Below are 23,517 nucleotides of genomic sequence, written 5' to 3'. Positions count from 1 at the left end.
AAGAAGAAAGGTGTTTGAGATATTAATCCCATGCTTTCATACCCACTGCCTATCGATGCAGTTTAGATGCTTAACCTGCCCCAGACACCCCCTCTTCAACACCTGGTGCTGGTGAGAAGAATCCCACCACCGACCTCGGTATTTAGGAGCCTTAAATTCACTCGTATGGTTCGCCCATCCATTTAACAGCTTGGTCATGGCCTTTTTGGTGCCACCCCCTTGGATATTAATGCAAACAGAGACCCTGAGCTACATGCAGCCGCCTTCTGAGATGAGCACGTGCCCTTTAATGTTGTTTCGTGAGATGTTTTTCAGCACGAATTTGAGCTGGTTCAAAATAAATGCAGGGGCCGGGCGATGCCTGCTGTGGGATGAGCTGGGGCTGGGGCTGGCTCAGGACAGGCTCTGCAGATCCCCACTGCCAGCAGTGAGCTTTGGATCGAGCACAAGCTAAACAGAAAAACGCACGTAGAAGAGGGGCAGGCAACTGAGCCGACAAACAAAAAATAACCCTGACATCCCCAACCAAACCGGGCCCCTTAGGCTGACGGCCGCTTACAAACCACCACCAGAAAAGCGAATGCACGTGAATTAAATGCCTGAAAAAAACAAAAACCCACGGCACTGGGTGGGAGGAGAGGGTTTCTTTCTAAAATTGAAACAACATTTGGAAAAATAAATCTGTTGTAACATCCCATTTCCTCTCTTGATTGGCTTACATCTTGTCTAGTCTGATGCTGGACTGCTCTGGAGGGTACATCTCATCCTCTCTCTTTATAGAGCATGCACAGCAGAATTGGCTTTAACCACGTTTCTGGGGCTCTTTGGGGGTCTCCTCTCCTCCCTCCTGAAACTAAAGGCCAAAGCGATCTGGAAGGGAACCAGCAGATCATGCCTGGTCTTTGTAGTTGCACCAGGAGCCTACAATTTGTCCTACGAAACCACCACCACCAGGACTGATCTGTGCCACCGGCCCAGGTCAGTAGCTTAACCATACACCAGAGTAGAAGTCTGAAGAGTTCAAATTCAGTTGGGTTATGCAGTGAAAAGCATTACCTTGGACTTGGGGCAGTTTTACCTCTGGTTGTTTTCCTCCTCCCCAGCAGTGTGGGTTGCACGAGGTCGCCCTTTCCTCTGCTGCAACCTCAGGTCTCAGCGGGGAAACCTCGGTCCCGGGAGCGTTGCACTACGACAACCCAAACCACGTGCAGAGATCCGATGGTTTGCGGTCCAGGTTGTGACCTTTAGCAAAGATTCCTCAACGTAATTAAAATCACATCCCGGAGAAAGCTGGCACGCAGCAGGTTTGTGTTTGCAGAGCTAAAAGGGAGCCCTGGAGCCACCCGGCAGCGCTTTCGCTGCACTTGCACTGCTGCAGCCACATCTGGAAAAATTTAGCGTTTGCTCCTAAAGCTGGGTACTGGGAAAACTTCCTTCCCTGGCCACACACAGTGCTGTAAAGTCAGCCAGCTCTCTGCCCGCTGAGCGAGATGCACGGAGCTGCGAGCTGGGGCTGTTCTGCTAAAGGAAAGGCAGATCGTTTCTCAGCGTGACACTGCGAGGCTCGCCTCGCTCCCCAGGCCTCGTGTTTTCTGCGTTTCACATTCGCATTACGAGGGGTTTTAATTTGTGTACAAAACTTAAATTGCATAGCTAACAGCGCTGCTGGTTTTCTGGGAACTCAAAACAGATGCAGCTGCCTTTGGAGGACGGGCAGAGCGCTCGCGGTGGCACCCAACCCGCACTGGAGGGGCAGGGGTTGGTCCGGTGGCAAAACACTGCTCCGGAGACTGATGCCAAGCCTCCAGGGGAAGAAAGCACTGCAGGCTCCATCTGTGCAGTTTTAATCAAACCTCTCTCCATCACGCTCTAAGAGCATCAGCAGCTCAACGCAACGCACGTATTTCTGCACGCACTTCGGCCATTTCATCTCAACAATAAATTCCTCTTCACCTCTGGACACGGGTTCAGATGTAGCAGAAGTTGGCCGGATGAACGTGGGCCAGACGATTGCGCAAATGCATGCACACATAAAAACACTCCTAAGAATTTTTCAGTTCATATGATTTCTAATCATATTCCACTGCTTTGAGAGGAACTTTAGAGTTTTTGGGAAACATCGAGATAAGTGTTTTAAGGAGATGACAGGAGAAATATTTACTGAAGGAATATTAATTATACCTCCTTGAGATTAAAGCGTTGTTGACAATAAGCTTATTTTAATTAATGTTTCACAGCCTTGTGTCATAAGCAACTTCAACCCTTTATGGAAATACTTGCCTGTGCAGCTGCTACAGGGATGTCATCAGATAACTTGAGGAAGATCTTACTAAAAAGGTTCTTGTGCTTAAAAGAAACAAACCCCCCCAAATCCCATTGAGTTCAGATTCTAGGCTGTATAGGAGCCTAGAGAAGAAAATATTTCCCATTTCCTTTGCCTTTGCTACCCCAATCACAAAGTTACAAACCTTTCAGCTAGACAAGAGAAGTACTTTAGGCTGTTAGGGAAAGCAGTCTGCATGCTGAGCATTACACGAACAGAGAGCTTCAGACGTTATTTTAGTTGGTCAAGGCTCTAAGCAGACTTTGAGAAGAAGAAAAAAAGGAGTTAGATTGAAAAAAAGGAGTTAGATTGAACTGTACTGCAGTGACATACAAAGAGATGAACGCTGTAGGATTATGATCTAGACACGTCAAACTCCCCCTCCACAAAGTACCCTGAAGGGAAGCAACAGAGGAGAAACCAAATGCGACTTTCTAACCTTCAGCGTAGCAGGTAGCAATAAGCCACTGTCTCCCACATCCCCTAAAATTGCCATCTATATGTAAATGGTACAACGACTTGTATGTTTACAATGTGGGGTCTCAAACACGAAATAACCCCCTCCTACGCACCAGTGTGTGCTGTCAGAAATCGTACCGAAGCGGCAAGCTGTGCCCTTTCAGGCCTCCACGTCGAATAGCTGATCAGTTACAAAACTTAAGAGAAATGCACAGTCGGAAGGGCAATTCAATAAAAGCAGCGTGGTTGCTGTCCAGGCTGGAACTAACCGTACTGCCCAACGTTGTTCAGTACCACTGTGTGCTACGCCGATAACCTCTCAAGAAACAAGACAGCCCAAAACAGTTCTTTCGACGTTTGTGTAACACTTCTCTCAACCTTTGGGTCCTTGTGGAATTTTTAAGCATATCATAAATTCAAACCCAGCTCATTTAAACCCCATGTGCAATTTGAAGTAAGATTTTAGCGTTCTACTTTATCTTAGGAGCAACTGGAAACGTATCACACATAGATACGTGAAGGAAAGCACCGCAAAGGGCACACAGCAGCGTTGGTATCTCACTGGATACAAGCCGTGCAAGTCTCAGTTGCCTTTCCCTGGCTCTCCAGCTGAGCTGTTTCTCTGCCAGTTCCCTCAGCCCAATCCCAGCATCACCTCACCTTTTTGCAGCCCCTTTGCCCAGCGAGTCCCTCATCCCCCTCCTCATATTTGTTTGGCCTGTTTTTCCTCTCTTCAGTTGTTTGCTCCTACTACTCGTCTGGGTTTCTCAGCCAGTCTTAGTTTTCTCTTGATCAAGAGAATTATGGAAAAAATCAGATCCAGGAACACTGCAGTCCCTGAATTTTACCTGTACAAAACCAGGACTGACATTATAGCCCGATTCTCAGATCAGGTCCTGAGTAGAGCGCACCCAACGTGTAAAAAGGAAAAGCTGCGAAGGTCTGACAAGCCTCCAGGCGGATCGGATCAGAGCAGAGCGTACGGTTTGTGACTTGGTCACCTGTAAGCAAGTATCTGCAGGGTCAGCAAGAGACATTTCATCAGCATCAGACCAGGTTCTGCCAAACTTGAGGTCTGGACTCCACACACAAGAAATTCTCTCTTTTTTTGCCATTTCCTTTTGCTCCAGCCGCAGTACCACAGGCAGCTGAAAGTCTTTGCCAGATTTCCCCACCCCTCTGGAAGTATCCGCCTATGACAGACCCTTACTGATGAATTCACCCAATTGAATCCCCTACTTAACATTTTAACATGAGTTTTGATTCCCGAAACTCAGCTGCAGGCGATGATGACAGCAGTGGCCTTTTGTGCACATCTGAACAGAAAGAGCAGATGCTCCATGGCTATGCAGAATTTACGAATAACGGCATTTAGCTAAAAATAAGGCAGCAAGCATCGCAACTTCTTGTGAAATTTAGTAGCCACCATTGCACAAGTATTTAGGTACCTGATTAAATTTGTCTTATGAGTACGGACAGTTGGATTCCCCTGTATGTTTTCCTTCATGATTTGACACAGAATAATCATCCTGGAGTAAAAGAGCACTGAAAATATTTTTTGCTACCAACCACCACTATAACACGATTCTCTTTAATCAAGTTAAGAGTTGTTCACAATAGCATAGATTAAAATACTAGGTAATATAAAATAAGCTTTTTAATCTGAAAAAACTCTTAAAAGATATCTACAGGGCACTTAAGCACAGTTGTACTACACATCTCAAACAAGAAGGAGATGATGCGTTTTGTTACCACTAGTAGAAAAAATATTCCAGACTGAGATTCGTTGAAGACCTATGCACCTCTCTCCTACCTGCAGGTAAAGAATGCCTCAGTCTGAATTAGCACCTGGCTAAATCCCAGAGACCTGTAATGTCATCAGTACTTTCATGGTCCTTTTATTAAAAGCAGATTTCCACAGAGAATTAATAAAATACAAAAAAAAGGCACTGAGATGTAAATTAACAGTCCCCAAAAAGTGGCATGTTGCAGCATGCGAAACAAAATTAACATAAAGAATATGGATTGATGATAATCTCATCAATCATGGCAATATTCCCAAATTCTTATTGTGGAACACCATTCTGCTTTATTTCGCAGTTAATTATTAAAGCAATCCACCAAGTATTTAAGTTACTACTTTTCTTATTTGACAAACCCATCAGTATGACTTTAAAGTCACCAAGTTATGAACTATTGCCACATACTCTCACGTTGCTGTGCCTACGCCCACCAGCAGAATCCAACTGGAGCAACAGCTGTGAGGAAAATACAAAGCCTATGGTCTTCTGAAAATATTCTCAAGAAACCACTTTAACCTAACACGTGACTAAAGCCCAGGAGGGACGATCTCTTCCAAGCAACACCTGCAGATGTGTCTCAAAATCTATTCACCTGACAGACACGTATGTTGAAATACAACAGAGTTCTCTGCCAGCATCTGAACAGCAGCTGCACCAGGAAAGCGTCCGTAACGTGTCACAAAGAAAGGAGCCTTTTTACAGCCACCTAGTCTCAGGTTACGTGGGAAACGAAGCGAAGTCTTCAGTCTTTTGCATCTCCCACTCCATCAGCATTAATAGCAAACATCGCTTCAGCCTCAGGAAGGCAAGGAGAATCATAAATTTTGCATATTCTGGTTTCGCCTCGGCCTTTTCGCAGATACAGTCTGATAGGGAGAAGAAAAGGAAACAGGTAAGGAATTGTAGCCTCATTTCAGAGAGCCTCTATCATAGTCATTAAAATGTTCTGTTGGCATGTAAACACATCACACCTAAAGCTGTAAGGACTTCTGAAAATGTTGTGTTTGTTTTACTGCTGGGTCAGTTACCTGCTCAGAGTAGCACTTATGTTCTGAAAAGCAGACTGGAAGTGCCATTCACAGACTACACAGAGACCCGGAATTAAAAGGCACTTAGTTAAGTACACAAAATCTTCCAAAATAAAGCTAATGGAAGATGATCATCTATTCTCTCACCTCGTGGTGGAAGCATGTGCTATGATATTTCCTCCAATAGGCTTCTTGGGATCTGCTGCAAACATGGCTGCTCCGTCTACTTGTGCTACCACTTGGTTAGTGATCACAACTGCCACACCAAACTACAAGGAGAAAAGCAACAAATCAAAATTCATATATCTTCCACAACCTGAATAAATGGAAAAAAAAGAACCTTCTGCTATCCCCTCAGCTGTTGATAACCACTCTACCATGCATCTCAACACAAAATGGAAGCAGACAGTGAGCAGGCAGAAAGCCATCCACAGAAGATTGTTAAGGTGTACAAGAGAAAGAAAACCAATCATCCCTTTAGGGAGCAAAGCAACGTTCATCATTTACCTCATCTGCAAGTCGAAGCAGCATACGCAGAAATCTGGCGAGATGCATCTGTCTGGCTGACAGCTCACCTCTTCCGGAGTAATCTGTCCGGTAAAGGGCTGTGGCACTGTCCACAATCAGCAGTGCATACCTGGAGAAGTTAAATACAACATTCTCAGAAACTGTTCCAGGAGTGAAAAACATGTCTGGTTGAGTCTGATAACATCCAGGAAATTTTAAAGCTACATACAGGTGTGGATACTTGCCCTTCTCACCTGCCAGTTAGCAGAATGATTATATTTACCACCACAGACTCGACCTGTTCAGATTATGAACAACACAATAAAACCCATCCTTGTGGGACCATTCCAACTCAGGATATTCTATTCAAAGGAAGTTGCTGTGTGATTAAAAACTTAGATTTATGCTACGAGCCCAGAACTTAATATTTTGAACTATGGGTATTCTGTGCACAGGTACCTCTATACCTTGTATCACCACCTCCTTCCCTCTAAAGGGGCCCCAGCATCCTAGTTTCAAACAAAAGCGATCTGCACATGTTCCAGTGTCCTGGTTTCAGCTGGGATAATTTTCTTCATAGCAGCTGGTATGGTGCTGTGGTTTTGGATTTAGGATGAAATAATGTTGATAACACACTGATGCTTTAGGTGTTACTGAGCAGGGCTTGCACAGAGCCAAAGACTTCTCTACTTCTGGTGCTGCCCAGCCAGCGAGGGGCTGGGAGGGGACACAGCCAGGACAGCTGGCCCAGACTGACCAAAGGGACATCCCGCACCACATGGTGTCATGCTGAGCGATAAAACTGGGTGAGCTGGCTGGGGCAGGATGAGGACTACCATTGCTCAGGGACTGGCAGGGCACTGGTAAGCTGGTGGTGAGCAACTGCACCGAGCGTCACTTGTTTTCTCAGCCCAGGAATTCTCACACTATCAGCTTCTTCAGTTCCCTCCCTGGTTTCCACTGCAGGGAAAAGTTAACAGCTGTGTGGCGCTTAGCTGCCTGCGGGGTTAAACCACAACAGTCCTTTTGACGCCCAACATGGGGCTCAAGGGGTTAAGAAAACAACAGATCTGGCCAGATCGTGTCAAGAGTGTTCAATTTATTTATAATTGGTCATAATTATTAATTTCATAGTTGCTGCTTACAATTTACTTGCTCTCAAAGGTGTGTTATTTACTCTCAGAGTTGTTTTATGTAACCCCTTTCTTTATCACCTCTGAGGTCTAGTTTAAGGTTGCTTTTGTTTTTACCACCTTGATGTATTGTGCTTATGACATGATAAAAGCACCAATCACAAGTCTGTTTGCCCTCACCACTGTCACTGTCCTTGTACGCTGGTAACCACCTCTTTGAAACTATTAACAATTACACTTTTTAGCTTTTCTCCTCTGAGCGCCAATCTGCAGAGGAGACAAGGAATGACACCTTCCCCTTTTCCTCCAGGCCTGTTACAAAAGCTCTTGAGAATTTTGAATGTCCTTGGGATGTTCAAACAAGCGTATTTCTATTGCTATGTCTCCAGAACGTGATGCTGGTTTTGTTTAGAGTTAAACAGCTATTTAAGAATATCACCAAGAGATCTGCCCTGAGGCAGGAGAGTTATGAGTGGCAAGGACACGGGCAGGTATCTATCATGGTTGTCACCTCCCATGGTTCTGGGCTTCACCCCTTAACAAGTGTGAATCTTAAGAAACTGACAGAATGTTTAAAAAAAGGTGTGCCTTGACCCTGCAGCTGAACCAGAGAACCCATCTGTGCTGGTATCAGTCGCCCCTATAATGTAGAAGAGACAACGGAAGCAGACCTCAGCTCATTTAGTAAGGGAAGAAGCAGCTTCTAGGAGGGAGCAGGAGGAAAAATTAGAAGAGACAGGCTAATCTGCAGAACAGGAAGGGAAGTGATGCATGCTGAAGAGGCCCACTGTATAATAAACTGAAATTTATTTCAGTTGAAAGTAGAAACAAAGAGCAATGGAAAATGAGAAATGTCATGCTGAAGGATAAAACTGGGGGGAGTTGGCTGGGGGTGAGACACTACCATTGCTCAGGGACAGGCAAGGGCTGATGGTAAGCAATTGCACTGTGCACCACTTGTTGTTTTTGCCTTTTTTTTTTTCCCCTCCTTTCTTTCTTATTAAACTGTCTTTATCCCACCCCAGCCTGTAAGTTCTCACACTTCTACTTTTTCCAGCTCTCTCCCCCATCCCTCTTGGGGGAATCAGGGACAGCTATGGGTGCTTAGCTGTCTGCCACGTTAAACCACAACAGTTGAACATGCTGTAAATCAACTCTCCTTTGTTCTGAAGGCAATTTTAAAAAGACCTTTACAACTGTTTCTCAGGCTGGCACTTGTTCTCTGTGAAGTAAGATCAGTTGTCACAGCTCAAGTCAGTTACTGTCATCAAAAATTTCAACAGCAACAGGTATTAACTCACAACTGACTGCTGATACGCAAAGCTTATTACATGGATATGCCAAAGCATAAACTAGTTTGAGAACAACAAAATCTGATCTAACGGAGCTAAGCACTGAAGAGAACAAGTAGATTTCAAAAATGTTAACTTTAAAAGTACACCATTACTTTGACATTTCACAATTATGTCATCTATAGATCTCTTGCACTTGTTTATCACCTACGAGCAGGTTTATAATATGATTATGTACCACTACAAAAATCACCCCGTCTAAATCAAGTCTCATTACCGTGATTCAGCCATCATAGCCGACGCCTGATACAGGAGCTGGGTCTGATGATCCGTGTTAAAACCTCGAGCGTATGCCACGTTATCTAGGACATCGCTGCCAGACAAGCCGTACCTAGAGAAAGCAGTGAAAAAATTTTAAAGTCTAAACTTCACAAACAGGAATTACCTAGCAGGTTTACCTAAAAACTAGATTAAAAACACATTCCAAATAGAAATACTAATTAATACAAGTAACTTTACTATTTACAAGGAAGACACCTTACTAACACTATTTTGATTTTCACATCTAATTTCTCTCTCCCTGTTCCTGTAGGAATTAAACTTGCCTATGTACAGCTTTGAAAAGTACACTTTTAGAATCATAACTATCAATTCATTTTACTACCTGCACATGATAGCTATTTATAAATCAAATAACTCGGCCTTTCTAGGTTAATACCACATTATGCCTGCAGGTGAGTAATAGTCAATCAAGCCTAGGGCTTTGAAACAAGACCACACTGCAATACTAGATGTTCAAGATTAACCTCAAAGGTGCTAGTCAAGCACCTGGCAAATCATTAGACTGTAAAAAGAAATGAGTTGAAAGGCTGTTAGCATCCATCCTAGCTGAGCTCGATGAAAAAGACTGAGAGCTGAGGGGGATGGAACTGACTACAAGTAACACCCTCCATGTGCAGCCATGCAGCCTCCTGCAGGTGTAGGTAGGGGCACTGCAAACATCATCATTTCACTGCCTCATCAGTGCCCAAGAGGTGTTTGTTGCCATATCCACTGGTGAAAGTGAATACTGGAGCACTCTTGTACTTGCTGCATGAAATGCCAGCAGTGTTAGATCAAACCGCCTTAATTAAGAGTTAGAAGGATTGAGCTGGTACTGTCCCCAGCTGACTAGAACTGCACATTCCCTTCCAGAAGCAAAAAAATGTGAGGGAAACGACTTCCTGCAGAGGGACGGCTACAAAACAGCTAGGTGAGGGAGAAGCAGCAGAGGGGCAAGGAGCAGTAATTCCAGATGTTTTGTAACGTGAACATCTGTCACACAAACCTCTAAGCACTGTGTAAAACATCTTCCAGGGATCTGTTTGCCTTTCAGTAAGAAACCATCAAAATCCAGTAGTGACCCAAGTCTTTGGATTACTACTTTTCAATAACTTGACTTTACTCCATGCATTTAGGAGGGTATGTTCATTGGATCATTTTCCTCTATAAAGAAAAGGAAGCACATCATATTGTGGGCCAGCACATCATATTGGCTTGGTGTTAAATCTTGATTTTCCTACCTACACTCTTAGAAAGGCCTATAAATACTGGCCATACCTCCTAAGTCTGTGGTGCTGCTAAAAAGCAGCAGTCCTACCCTTTCAATTCCTGTGCTTCCATCTGCTCATTCTTGTCCCCACATCTCCTCCAGCACCAGCAATTTGTGCTGCTCTGCACGGAGCCACATTAACATTACTTCATGAAGGAATATATGGTGAGGAATGAAGGGTTAAAAAGAACCCAAACACCTACAATGACAGCCCAGTCCTTGAAGTATATTGTAAGGCTGCTTGAAGGAAACACAGTCACTTGACAACTAAATCTTGCTTCTATTTTTCTTTCTTTTTTTTTTTTTAAACCATGCATTTAGAGGAGGAGAGATGGTTTTTAAGCTAGAAAATGTGTGCAGTAGTTTTTAATTTTTTTAAAAACCCCATCCACAGCCAGAAAAAAAACAAAAAACTATGAACCTAAATCAGACTAGCAAAAACATAGTAGAAAACAGGCCAATTTATTTTTATTTTTATTATCTTTGCAGAATATCTGAGCCTCTGTATTCAAAACAGTCCAGCCTTGCTACATGATTTTGGCTTGCAGCTTAGATGCAATTAATGTTAACCACCACACTACCAGAAAAACTGCACAGCTTACTGACATGAAAATTTCAATCAGTATCTAAGTGGAAATAATTTTTAAAACTACAATATCACTGTTCACGTTGACGCATTTCAGCCACTAATGAACGCTGCGAGAGAAAGAAATACTTTAACCTAAGCTCACCGAGGTTGCAATATGCACCTTGGTATTTAATTGAAACAACCATTACAGAGAATTAAACCCTACAGAAGCAGTAATATGGAAACACTTCTGTTTTTGAGAAACTCTGAAGAATCACAAGACCAGAAGTAGCTACTTTTTCTAACAAATGGAAACCATACTTCCTTTAAGTCTAACCAGAACCTCTACACAGACAGCAGCTTTTACTGCCTTCAAGAAATTCAGATAATTATGTTATACTTTCAAATTTGTATAAAAGACACTTCAGAACGTTCTGAGACAGAGGCAGGAGATGAGAAAACAGCTTTTCAACTGGTCATTGGATGCTCTCTTTCCTAACAAACAAGAAAAAATCCAGCTGCTGTTGAGATACTTTTTACAAAAGAATCTTTGCTCCAGGGTAGTGCTATTGGCAGAATTTAAGAAAAAAATATCTTTGAATGTATTTCACTAACAGTAAAACTAAGTTTGAGAGAGATATTCTTAAATGAAGCTATCATATTCCAGAGGACAATGATGTTAGCTACTGTCACATCCACGTAAAAATAAAAATATTTATAAAATACAGCTAATGAAGTGGTCTAAAGTGCATCTAGGTAGGCAGACTGAACGAACACATGAAAATTTGTTTTGTTTTTCCTTTTTTTTCCACATTTGTTTTTAAGGACAGTTCTAACTGCAGCAGTCCAATGAATTGAAAGAGCCAGGCTGATTTTAAGTTGTCCCACCATGAGTAAATGCCTTCCTTTCTTCAACTAGTGTTAGTTTGCTTCTAACGAATCAGTACAGACCTTTCAGCCACAGCAAGAAGACGTTCTGGACGGAAGGTCCCTTCTGTGTCAATGTACATAGCTTTTCCTTCACCACCACCTCGGTCAATGGGAAGCTAGAAGAGCACGTGTGAATGAACGTGAAAAGTAACAATTAATATCGTTACTGCCTTATGCCCTCAACTGACATTCATACAGTAAATAAAATACCAAGCTATGGTGATTAAAGTCACATTTGTCTGGGAAGAGTGAGAGGAATGATTCCTGTTTTCATTCTCTGACACCTACAGAAGAAAACAGATGCTCAGCTTCAGGCTGGTAAGTTTGGGTGCACAAGGGTGTTACCTAAATGATCAAACTGAGCCCTAAGCCTCTAATATTTTATGAAACAGCAACCTCTAGAAAGTAGCAAAAAAAAAAAAAAAAAAGTGAAAAAATTTGTCTAAATTAAGATTAGAAAAAAAGCTTCCTATAAACTGATCTATTGCTTGATAGCAATAGTTGACTGAAGGCTGTTACAAAGGTAAAGTGAAATAAACCTAATATGTGTTAGAAACAAAGCAGCTAGTCAAAGAAACCCATTGAACCCAACCCAGTTTCATCCCTCTTTTCAAAGGCTCTCTGCAGTCTAGAACACCCAAAGCGATACCAAACACTTCTCTTTTCTTAAGAGCTATGATCACACAACACGGCTAATGTCTGTTGTCAGACTACTAAGGAGGAAAAAAAGCTACCAAACATAAGTCAAATATAAGTAAAAACCACGACAAACTTAATTGATGCTGAAGTAATCCTAGCAGGCAGGTTAAGGATGGAACAAAATATCCTAGCAAGCTGCAAGCTCAGCCAAGGATGCTGCAAAGGTTTTTGAGGACTCTTTGTGAACAGACAAAATTCATTTGTTGTAGCTCTTCATGTGCATCACTTTGTTTTGCTACGAGAAGTGCATAGATTAGCTAATATCCAAAAGCTGTGCTGTCTGAATACTTGATTTTAATAAAGTGGACAACTCACTTGACAGGTTACTGCCAGGGTATGGCACAACTGTGTTTTTCCAGTACGAAATTCTCCAAATAACTCTGTTATGGACCCTGTTTCTATTCCTCCTATGGGGAAAAAAAGGAGAGAAAAAAATGTTGTTATATTTCAAACAAAGACATGTATAGAGTTTTTAAATTTATAGAGACTCAGTTTACCTTCAATACTTTGGCTGAAAGTATTAAAACTCTAATTGGAAAAACTGGTTTCCATACTGCGGTTTCTTCGTGTTGGAACCAAGAAGTTTAGGTAAGTATATGCTTGAAGATACTGAAAAGCTGAAATGTTTTGGTTTTTGCTTACAAGTAGGAAAACGAAAATGTTGATATCTTTTTTTTTTTCTTGAAGGAAACTCTAGGCTAAAATAAACTAGAAACATGCAAAGCAAACAGCTCTGGGTACTGCATCATGACTAAAAGCTTTAAAACTATTTCTACAGCTTTTAAAGAGAATCAGTAAAATCAGAGCAGTACTTGATGAGATTTTAGTGCAACTAGAACTCACGTGTTTGATGTGTTTTTGTGCAATGATCATCTCCATTGGGAAAAAAAATAATGAAAAGTTAATCAACAGAGGACTAAAATCACTACCTTGAAGCAGTTTATCAAGTTCTTTGGACCCGGTGGTGATCTGGATGATTTCTGACCTTCGCTGATGGAATTCCGTTGCTGTGGTAAAACCCATCGGGACCAGTTTAGCTGCTTCAGCCTAAAGAAAACCAAATTAAGCAGTCCGAGGAGTGTTCACCCCATTCATTTACCCCCCTCCAGTAATTAGCATTAGTATTGTATTCCTGTTTTGTGACATGGAGAAGCAGCTGTATAATGTGATGCAGACACTTCATTTTATAGACCACATATGAATAGTTGGTACCTCTGAACAAAAATTTAATTCTGCTCAGAGAAAAAGCTTTGACATCCATTTTGCCTATTCAACAAAAATCTTTCCTCCCCTGTATTCACCACCTTTTTAGTTCAGTTCTGTCCATGTGAAACTAAAACACTTAGGATGGCCATGGCATTCCTAACAGGCTGCATCTTCATAATGCTGAATAAATACACAAAGTTGGAAAAAAAAAAAAAAAAAAAACACAAAAAAACTGGAGTTCAATATTCTCTGAGGTCAGATTTTGATAAATGAGAACTAGTTTTGCAGAAGCTCCACATTCCGAATTAGAAGATGCTGTGAGATTGCAGCTCAGGGTCTCTCAGTTCCCAAAAGTAAAGCCAGGGTGTGTACCTGCCTGAGGTGCTGAGTTAACCTGCTTAAGAAGGTTCTAAGAGAGGAGCAGATGTTCTGGGTCAGTCCAGTGGTTCACAACCACGCATCCTACGCCTTGACAACTGCCATGAGGGGATGCTTAGGGAACGTGTGTAACAAAGCAGGAATCAAGGAACTGACCCTCCATCTGGTAGTTGCTCTGAGTTCAGCCAGTGAGCTTCTTGATCTGAACGCTACCCTATTAACATTGCTCTTAGCTCTGTATTTATACATTTTTAACCAGTTTATGCTACAGAAGGCTGACGTGTCTTGGGACAATGAGTTCCATAACTTAATTATACCCCGCATGGAAAAGAATAAATATTTTCGTTGCTTCAGGACTATCATAAGCCTTCTTATCATAAGAAATACTAAGCTAAAAATAATAGTAATCTTGGACATACTCTCCATACCTTCCACAAATTTTATACAGCTACCTCCCCCTTCATTTCTTCTTGAAGCTAGTCCTAGTCTTGTCTTTTATAAAAAGTCATGTCATCCCTCTAATCATCTTTACTGCCCTTCTCAGTACATCAGTCATGGAGACCTTGCAAAAATCACCAAAATACTTTAAACCAGCAGAAACAAAACCTCTCAAACTTCTCGGCTTAACGTTTTTATACAACATCCTTACCAAGATTTTGTCAGCTTTGGCTTCACTGATGCCTTTAATATTTAGTAGCTCCTTCTTGGGCGCGTGAGCAACAGACTCAACTGTGTGATACCCAGCTTCTTCCAATTTCTTCACATCGTTTGCATTTATACCACATTGCTGAAAGGGAGGGGGGAAAAAAAGACGGGCTATGTCATAAACACCATCTAATCACTGAACTGTTACTGAATACCTGAACTGTCTTTGGATTTGGATCAAACTCTGTTATTACAAGCAAACGTATTAAATGTTATGTCCCTGTCACTTAAACACAAAGAATGTTAAAAAAATATCCTTTTACTAGTGTAACATTTAACTTTTTCACGGTGAGGGTGACGGAGCACTGGAACAGGCTGCCCAGGGGGGCTGTGGAGTCTCCTTCTCTGGAGACATTCAAAACCCACCTGGACGCGTTCCTGTGTGAGCCAATGTAGGTGTTCCTGCTCTGGCAGGGGGATCGGACTGGGTGATCTTTCAAGGCCCCTCCCAGCCCCTAATGTTCTGTGATTCTGTGAAAACCTGTTGTCAACCTCGGTAGCAGAGAACAAGGTGAAGATACCCTCTGGTTGGTTTGATGTTGAAGGTAACTAACAAATATTCAGGAAAGGATACGCAGCAAGGCAAGAGAATACAGAACGTTCTTTTTGGAGAGGGGCAAAACGCAGGTTAAGAACCTGACAGCCCAATTTTCGGGTCCGACTTGCGTTTGAGGGTACAGACCAGCAAGTTCCTGGCGAAGCCGGCCCCGAGCCAGCTCTGCGCGTACCTCTAACCTGGAGATGGGCTCTGGGCCGAAGCTCTCCTCCTCCGCAGACACGTCTGCGTTCGCTTCGAACTGCATCTGCACGGCCATCGCGGCTCGCCTGGGGGGGGACCGGGACGGCTGCGTGAAGCGAGAAGCTCAAGCGAGACGTCAGGGCGCTGAGGGGAAGCCCAGAGCAGCCCGCGGCGGTCTCTTCCCTCCCCAGTCCCGTTAGTTTTCACGGCTTTTCCCCTCACGAACCCGCCGGGGGCGGCTGAGGAGGAGGAGGAGGAGGAGGAGGAGGAGGAGGAGGAGAAGGATGGCGGCGGTGAGGAGGCTGAAGGCCAACGGACCAGGCCCCGCCGCGAGTCCCTCCCGTCACCGCCCGCGGCCGCCGCCGCTTTGGAAGAGCCCGCCACCGCGTCACGTGACGAGGTCACGGCAACCACCCTCCCCTCCGCGTCACATGACCTCCCCACCCCGCTTCATCCCAGCGCCTCGGCGGCGGGATTTGGCGGGAGCTTCCCTTAAAGGGGCCGCGCGTGCTTGTTGCTGGGGGGGGGGGGTTCTAAAATGCCAAGCTTTTTTTTTTTTTTAATTATTATTTTTTTTTAATTTTATTTTAAAGTAAGCGTAAAGAGGGGAGCCTGCTCGGTGACCTCGAGCTGTTGTAACTGAGAAGGTGCCCCTCTGAGGAGCTTCCTGCTGGGCTGGGGCCTGCGCCAGCCCTGAGAGGAGTAATTGGGGATGGAGAGGTGCTTGGAGCTGGGGGGGGGGGAAGGCAGAGCCCCTACTCTGGGGGCGTTTGGCTGGAGGAAGGCCAACAGTAATCAGCCTTGTACCTAAACTAATCGAGGCCAGCGGTTGGGGGAAGGCCGTGGGCCTCGAAGCCTTGCTGGGCAGGGAGAACCCTCTGGTGCGCAGCACGTGGGGGTTTTCCATTAGGGTGTGGGAAGGGAGGAAGGTACCGGGATGGCAGCGGGGGGCAACAGCTGGGGCCACCTGCCTGAGCTCCAGGAGCACCAGCACTCAAAGTGCAGAGGGTTGGGAGAAGGAGCTCTGGGGCTCGCACGCCCTTTTCATGGGTAAGCAGCAACACCTGCGTCGTCTCCCCTCTAGGGATGAACACATCTCCGTCAAAACAAATCAGCCAAAGCAACCATCGCCAATAAAAAACAGCTGAACAGTGAAAGCTCACCCCGCATACAGAAGCGCCTGCAAAAATACCAAAGGCAGCAGAAGTTTCACTGACGACTTAATCCTTGCTATGAGCCTCTCCCTGCTGGACTTCGATACCACAAGCAAGGGTAACGCTGACCGGGAAAACCCAAATTTCACTGCTGCTTTTCATTCCTTCAGCTGACCAAGGTCTGTAGGAATTCCTTCAGCTCCTACCTTCGCGTATTAGTACCAAACATGAGGACAAAATGTAGCAGTGCCACGTTATTACAGACACCGGCAAGAATTCGTTCTGACAACAGGCAAAGCAGCACGATCAAAATAGCTTCAGGCCAGGCTTGTTAGAAATATCTGCAGAGTTTTTGTGCTTTTCATTAAAATGTTTATTAAATCCATTTTAGTGCTGGCAAGCTAGCTGGTGCGTCATGCAGATAAAGTCATTGCAAAGATAAAGAACATGAGATATTAAAGAGGTATCAAGCCAGTACTAAATATTTGAGACTATCTACACAGCTAGCTTTAAAAAGGCCCCTTAACCCCAATGGGAATCTTACAGCACAAAGCTGGGAAGAAAGGACACTGGCCAGAGGTTTCCCTTTGTACATGCTGCTATCCTTTTACCTTTTCCGTGCCCCCTATCCTGTCTACTTAAAGAAAATTAAGGTAAAAAGCTCTTGTCACCGTGTAAAGTACCCGTGAGGTTGTATGGCAATGCACGTCATAGGGCACAGCTAAACTTTATTAATTGTCCTCCAGCACGTGGGCAAGACCAAGAAGATTCAAGGAAGAGCGAATCTTGTGCCCAAGGAAATTCTTCTTATGGTCCCTCCACTGACTGGAACCCAGTGGTGGTGTCTTTTAAAACTTCACCAATACAAGCCCCCCGAATTAAAGCAGATGAGCTTTTGTTCAAACTTCTAAGCTGTTAAATTTAACTTAATATTCCATGTCCAATGGTTGATTTGAATTTACCTGCCGTACCTTTAGGGTGGTATATCTGGTATAAATAGCCTATTTAGAAATCCTTTTTCCACTCATAAGTCTTTTTCCCATAGTTTGCAGAAATAAGGTGATATCAAGGAGAGAACACCATGAAGCTGTGTCAGGAGGGGAAACGGTTCTTCAACAAGAGGGTGGTCGGGCACTGGGACAGGCTCCCCAGGGCAGTTGTCACAGCACTGAGCCTGCCGTTGTTCAAGAATTGGACAACGCTCTCAGACACGTGGTCTGATTTTGGAGTGGTCCTGTACAGACCTAGAAGCTGAACTCGATGATTTTCGTGGGTCCCTTTCCAACTTCGGATATCCTATGATTCTATGATTCAAATGTTGGTGTCAGTAGCTTCCATTGCTGCAACTGAAGTAGCACTAGAATTGTAAGGAGAAATTAGACGGTGTGCAGAGTTCAGTTTTACAAACATTAAACAATTTCAACAGTGTGAAACAATGATGCCCTTTCGAGAACCTGGTTTGCAACTCACAGATGCCCTGGGCTCGGAGAGAGAGAACTACGACAAGAGTTGATTCAATACCAAGATTTCCCTTCTGTTTCTGAGCTAGGCAAACACTTGCTTTAGCACTAGATTACCCTTTCATATTATTCTAAACTGCCAAACTGATCAATCACTCATTTTACTTTCGGACTCTTCTCAAAGCATTGATGTATGCTTAAATAAATGTGTTTTCCACTAGTGTTTCTATCCTCTGTCCAGATTTTGGAATGTTTCCCATGAAAACTAAGGTTGGGAACATGAAAGCAGAGTATTACTAATAATGCACAGTAACTTGCGTTTGCCTTTTTTAACCTTTTACTAGACTACTAAAAAATTTAATGTGCATGTAAGATGACAAAACAGATCATAAGAGAAGAAAGGCTTTTCAATTTACATAAAGGTATCAGCCCTAAGTCAGCAATATTGAAGGACCATAAATGATTCTTTTCCTGTAACATACTAGACCTTGAAAATAGTTGAAATTCTCTTGGCATTCACACATATGCCTGGGTAATTTTAGATACTCATGGATGATGTCTAAATTTATAAGAACAGGTGCTTTAAATTAAATGAAGTAAAACAATGGCTACTATTACTATCCATACATTAATCATTAAAGAAAGCCAAGGTCAAAACATCATTCCAATGGTATTAGTATGAAAACATGATAGCGCTCATTCTTTCACAGCTAGTATTTTATTACCAAATATGAAGTCATCATCTGTAGACGGATTTTTTTTTCCTACAGAAAATATAATTAATTATTGAAAAGTAATTAATTTCTTCTCCCTTTCCTCTTCCCCCCTTCCTTAAAAGCAGATTTCAAATTATGTCTGTACTAATCTCAACTTTGCACTGCGAATAAAAGTGGATTGCTGAAGGAAATAAGAGTTTGCTAATATTATATATCCCACTTCATGATTGAGCAATGGCTACAATAAGCATTGTGTTTGAAGGCTATATAACCAAATTCTCATCAAAATTTGGCTGGCAAAATTTTTTTTTTTTGGTAAGCATTATATCTGTGAAGGTTTTGACAGTAATACATCAAGTCCTATAGATGACACACTATGAACTTTAACTCCAAAAATCAAGTACAAACATAAATTAAATACAAAACTGGAACTGCTTAATTTCTTCTTAATCCCCTTTTTCTACTGCAAATGCGTGGCTTTGTTTCATCTGGTATTTCATTCAATATTCAGACCAATATAAACTCTACCAAGAATTTACTCCAGTCTTCATTATCTTTTTTTTTTTTTGGCTTGGAAACATGCTGGAAAAAAAATAAAAGGCACAAAAAAACCAAGTTAGATAATGATCATAAAGTACTACTGCAGCACCCTCTACTGGTTATTACTGCTGATAAAATGACCTCAGAAAATTTAAAAGTAATTCCAGGTATAGTATCCAAGTCATTTGCAACTTAGTCACTCTTTTCCAAATAAAATTTAAATGGATTGTCCTGAAAAAGCCAGCCATAGTAGTCTAGCACCGGGAAACACAAGAAAAAATCCTCTCAAATAGCTAACAGCTTTTACAAGAGTAATATGTAATTTTCCAGTCAAAAGTTTAAACGGAGCAGCCAATAATCACACCTTGAAGAAGGAAGAACAATAATTCAAATGTTTAATGAATTTCCACCTTGCAAACAGAATGAAAAAAACATAAAAGGACAAAAATACATCAACACTTTAAACACATGAAAACATCTTCAAATTCAATGTATTTTACAGAGTTACAAAAAACGGTGTGAGCCTACAGAAAGGATTGCTTAGAAATGGTAGGCACTTCAACACCATAAATTCAATCAGGGTTATATCAGTTCCAACAGCTCAACCTATATAATATATAAACTATATACAAAATCAATCTGGACTGCACCAATGATATTACGGACGCCTCCTAAATTTAAATAGCTCAGTCTCCTCACTAAAATTCTAACTCATTACAACCTCAGACAATGTACCAAAATAAAGAGACTGTACTGGACGAAGACCTGCGCACAGAACATCAGAACAAACTTTGTGTTGTAAGGGCTCACGCAGATTGAACCTGGTGGCTCCGAGTCTGTTGCATCCTGAAGTCCACGGTCAAGCACAGAGATCTGTAGTCTTCATGACAGAAGTCTTTCCAGCTTTGGCCAACTGTCTAATTATTACCGGTTATTTCGTTAATCGGAAGCAAGACTATAATTCTGTGTTTTGGGAAGGGTTCCAGGAAACTGATAAAGATCAAAATTGATGTGATATGTTAGAGTGTTATGCAGTAGAGAAGTAATGCTAATGAAAGGAAATTCCAGTCACGTTAATTTAGAAAATAATCATCATTGTTTTACACAGGAGCTCTGTAAATCAATCCAGAATAAAATTAACAAACTGTGTCAGAAGAATACTCATACTAGGAAAAGACTATAAAAGGAAGCCAAGACCAGTGGTGATTAGAAGAAAAGGCGGACTGGATTAATAGAAGAGTTAAGAAACTTTTCCTCATCCTCTTCAGAGACTTCTTCATTTATAGTTTGGTACAAAAGAAAAGCCTGTGGTCTGCACTGAGCATCCTCGATATCAACCAGTTACTAAACAAGATTCCTAGAGAGCTGAGAAGCCAACAACATTCCCATTCTGGTGAGAGAGACCTTGAATTCCTTTGAGGCTAAAGTCAAAGAATATCCAGTTTGACTTCTTCAGTCCTGCACTTGGATCTAGCGAATCATCTGGGATCCTGGAGCAGATTTTGATGGATCAAGCTCACCATTCTCCGCAGATAGTGGTAACCAACTGGTACCTTGGACAGAACAGCAGAAATTTCCTCGTGTCTGGAAAAGAGAAGATTACCACATGTTTGAGGTGATACAGACCTTTTAATATCCCACCCCTACCTTTAAATTTCAGTTACGTGGATGGTTCTTTCTGTTCAACTCACCCAATATTTCCTATTTGTTTTTGGACAGTAAAAGGCAGTGAAGTAGCTGGGTAGTTGGAAGATAAAGACAGAGTCACCTCAAACTTTGCAAAAGCTGTGGAACTGGAGAACAAAAGCTTCACGCTGTGTGAGAAATAAAAACAAACATAAAATATCAACACAAAACGCACAAATATACTGTCATCTCCTTTGAATTCAGTTGCAGAAAGGAAAACAAATTGCAAAAAGCTCAATAATTCCTAAAGAATTCTAAAATAGACGAGCAGTGGCTTCATAAATAAGGTTAAAAGAACATTTCCATTCTAACACTATCAGCATTCTGCCACTGAATTAGAAAAAAAACCCCACAGAAGTTATACACATGTAATTCACAGATCCTTTCAAAATTACAGGAGAATACAGAGCAATAGTCAAAAATCTGTTTTCTAACTAACATAAAACATCTCTAGCTAGCTAAAGTTTTCTGAGCTTTTAAGCAGGACCTTAATTCTAAGTTTGTTTCAGGAATCCAACCCTGTTTAAATCAGGTCAAATTTCTGTCTAGAACAGTACTCTGTCTATGACAATATCCAGGAAGGCCAGAACTGAATCTTTTTGCAAATAAGGGTAAGACCATCACCCAGTACACAAGGCCCAGGAAACAGACGCTTTGCGATAGCACAAAACAGGATAAGCATTAAAAAAGGTCTTTTCAAGGTAAATCTACCACAGTAAATCTGAGCATAGGTAACATTTGCATCTGTTTTCTTGACCTAAATAAATTGTAGCTTTTAAGTGACTTTTGGCACGTAATAGAACACTTTTTTTGCAAAGGGTAGTACAAAATTAGAGTAATGTATGTAAACAGCTTAAAGGTAGGCAGGCAAAAATTAATTGGACGGGAAGTAGTGTGAGAAAATGAAAGCTAAAGAAAATAAACTTTAGTTTAAGTGCATTCATCTTTCAAGGGCTGTTTCTGCTTGGCTGAAGTGGATCAAAGACTAAGCCTATTATAAAAGAAACGAAGCACTAAGCTACACAGGTAAACTCTTGGCTCTGTCTCCTTTGCATTGCTACGCTCTGGTCTAAAGGTTTAAGTGAGAGAGTCAAGTCAAAGAGGAAATCAGCAAGTAAGGAGAGAGTAGAGGATAGTAAGGAAGTTAGCTGAATCCCAGAGGAGCTTCGTTTCCAGCCTTTTGGATATTATAGTTCAATTATACTAAAAAAAGTTAGATTGTTAATAAGGAGTTGCATAAAATAACATTTTCAAGAAAACCAAATTATCTTGATGCCTTGTTTCTGATTGTCTAGAGGCCCTCTGTAAGACTTGTGTAAGCTCCACTTGAGGTTACTCACTTTGTGTCATTGATATCTGTCTTCAGAAGATTAAATTTTCCACCCCATCTCTCCAGAAATTCAATCTCCTCTCCTAAGATCCTGCAGCGACTCACCACCAAAGAGACATCATGAAGCACCTACACATGAGAACAGAAGAGAAATTACATTGGAACTGAGACTGGTAAGTTATGTGACACTTGAAAATGCAGTTTTGTGCTAGAAAATTAAAAAATGCAGCTTAACTGCTATCTCAGTTTGGATGTAAAAATGAAACTGTACACACACAAAAACAAACATATGTTCTTTGCCCTAAGTTTCTCCCCTTAGCTTTGTCAACAGGATTACACAGATATGTGGGAACACCAAGCTGGGCTTGGCAATTTGAACTGTTAATTCTTTTAGACGCAGAATGGCATTCAGCTCAATTCTCTGATTTCTACTAGCAGGAGAAAAGGATTTTAAGAAATCACTAAGGCAGCCAGACATCAAGGCAGCAAACTAGGAAGAAACCACAGCTTTTACGTCTCTTGCCTTCTGAGACAGGCACTTCCCATCTCACCCCAGAATATTTACTCATGAAGCTGATTTTGATTTGCATTAATGAAGTATTCATCAGTATCAGCCCTATTCTCTGTGAGAAAAAAAGGTTTAATATTTTTCAAGAGTCATATAGGCTTTCCTGGCACATTACCTGAGGCAAATATTGCAGTGTGGGACACTTTTCTTGCCAGCAGCCCTGACTTTCAATAAACTGGAAGATGAGTCTATGGACTAAACATGAGAAGAGTGGAGCTTTTTCCTCTGTTAAAAACAAAAAATAAACAAAAAAACATGTTGCAAGAAATCTACTCAAAACCATGTAGTAGTGCATTAGCAGCTAAAACGCAAATTTATAATGTGTCCTCCCAGTAAGAGATAATGAGGGCAGCTACTTTCAAGCTACTCAAAATCTTACCATCCAAGAGAGATTCAAAGCTCAGGCTAACTATCTTTCTGGAAGGATTTTCACCAAAAACATCACCATCTGAGAAGAAAAAAAAAAAAAAAAAAACACGAAGCACACACACAAGAAAACAGAAAACAAACAAAAACAACAAAAAGTATGTTATTTCCATACTTAGTTCTGCAGTTACAGCTCTTCCTCTTCAGAAACAGCCATTCATTACACACATTTACAATTTTTTAATAGAAAGCACTGATAAACATATTCAAAGCCATCATTTATCGCCTCTCTCTGCTTACTAGCAGCCTACTAGCACTGTTTTTTTTTTCTATTTTT

General features: G+C 41.9%; 2 protein-coding genes across 4 annotated transcripts in view; both read right to left on the bottom strand.

Annotated features, from left to right (window-relative positions):
- Positions 1 to 4,356: 4,356 nt before the first annotated feature.
- RAD51 (RAD51 recombinase) lies at positions 4,357 to 15,614 on the bottom strand. Its single transcript, XM_040557541.1, has 9 exons — positions 15,350 to 15,614; positions 14,566 to 14,703; positions 13,262 to 13,379; positions 12,648 to 12,739; positions 11,655 to 11,749; positions 8,822 to 8,935; positions 6,120 to 6,249; positions 5,760 to 5,881; positions 4,357 to 5,450 (listed from the first exon to the last, which is right to left on the bottom strand). The coding sequence occupies exons 1-9, from the start codon at positions 15,434 to 15,436 to the stop codon at positions 5,327 to 5,329; spliced, it is 1,020 nt and encodes a 339-aa protein (XP_040413475.1). The 5' UTR covers positions 15,437 to 15,614; the 3' UTR covers positions 4,357 to 5,326.
- A 3,994-nt stretch (positions 15,615 to 19,608) lies between these two features.
- Positions 19,609 to 23,517, bottom strand: part of KNL1 (kinetochore scaffold 1) — a 31,173-nt gene continuing 27,264 nt past the window's right edge. For all 3 annotated transcript variants that reach the window (XM_040557529.1, XM_040557528.1, XM_040557527.1), the window contains 5 exons: positions 23,194 to 23,262; positions 22,930 to 23,039; positions 22,257 to 22,375; positions 20,922 to 21,044; positions 19,609 to 20,814 (listed from right to left, as the gene is read on the bottom strand). In XM_040557529.1, coding sequence (XP_040413463.1) covers positions 20,709 to 20,814; positions 20,922 to 21,044; positions 22,257 to 22,375; positions 22,930 to 23,039; positions 23,194 to 23,262 — 527 coding nt within the window. In that variant the 3' untranslated portion in view covers positions 19,609 to 20,708. The remainder of the gene's footprint in view (positions 20,815 to 20,921; positions 21,045 to 22,256; positions 22,376 to 22,929; positions 23,040 to 23,193; positions 23,263 to 23,517) is intronic.

The sequence above is a fragment of the Cygnus olor genome, chromosome 5, assembly GCF_009769625.2.
Source record: "Cygnus olor isolate bCygOlo1 chromosome 5, bCygOlo1.pri.v2, whole genome shotgun sequence".
NCBI lineage: Eukaryota > Metazoa > Chordata > Aves > Anseriformes > Anatidae > Cygnus > Cygnus olor.
The sequence above is the reverse complement of the archived record's forward strand: the minus strand, read 5'-3'. Positions and strand labels throughout refer to the sequence as shown.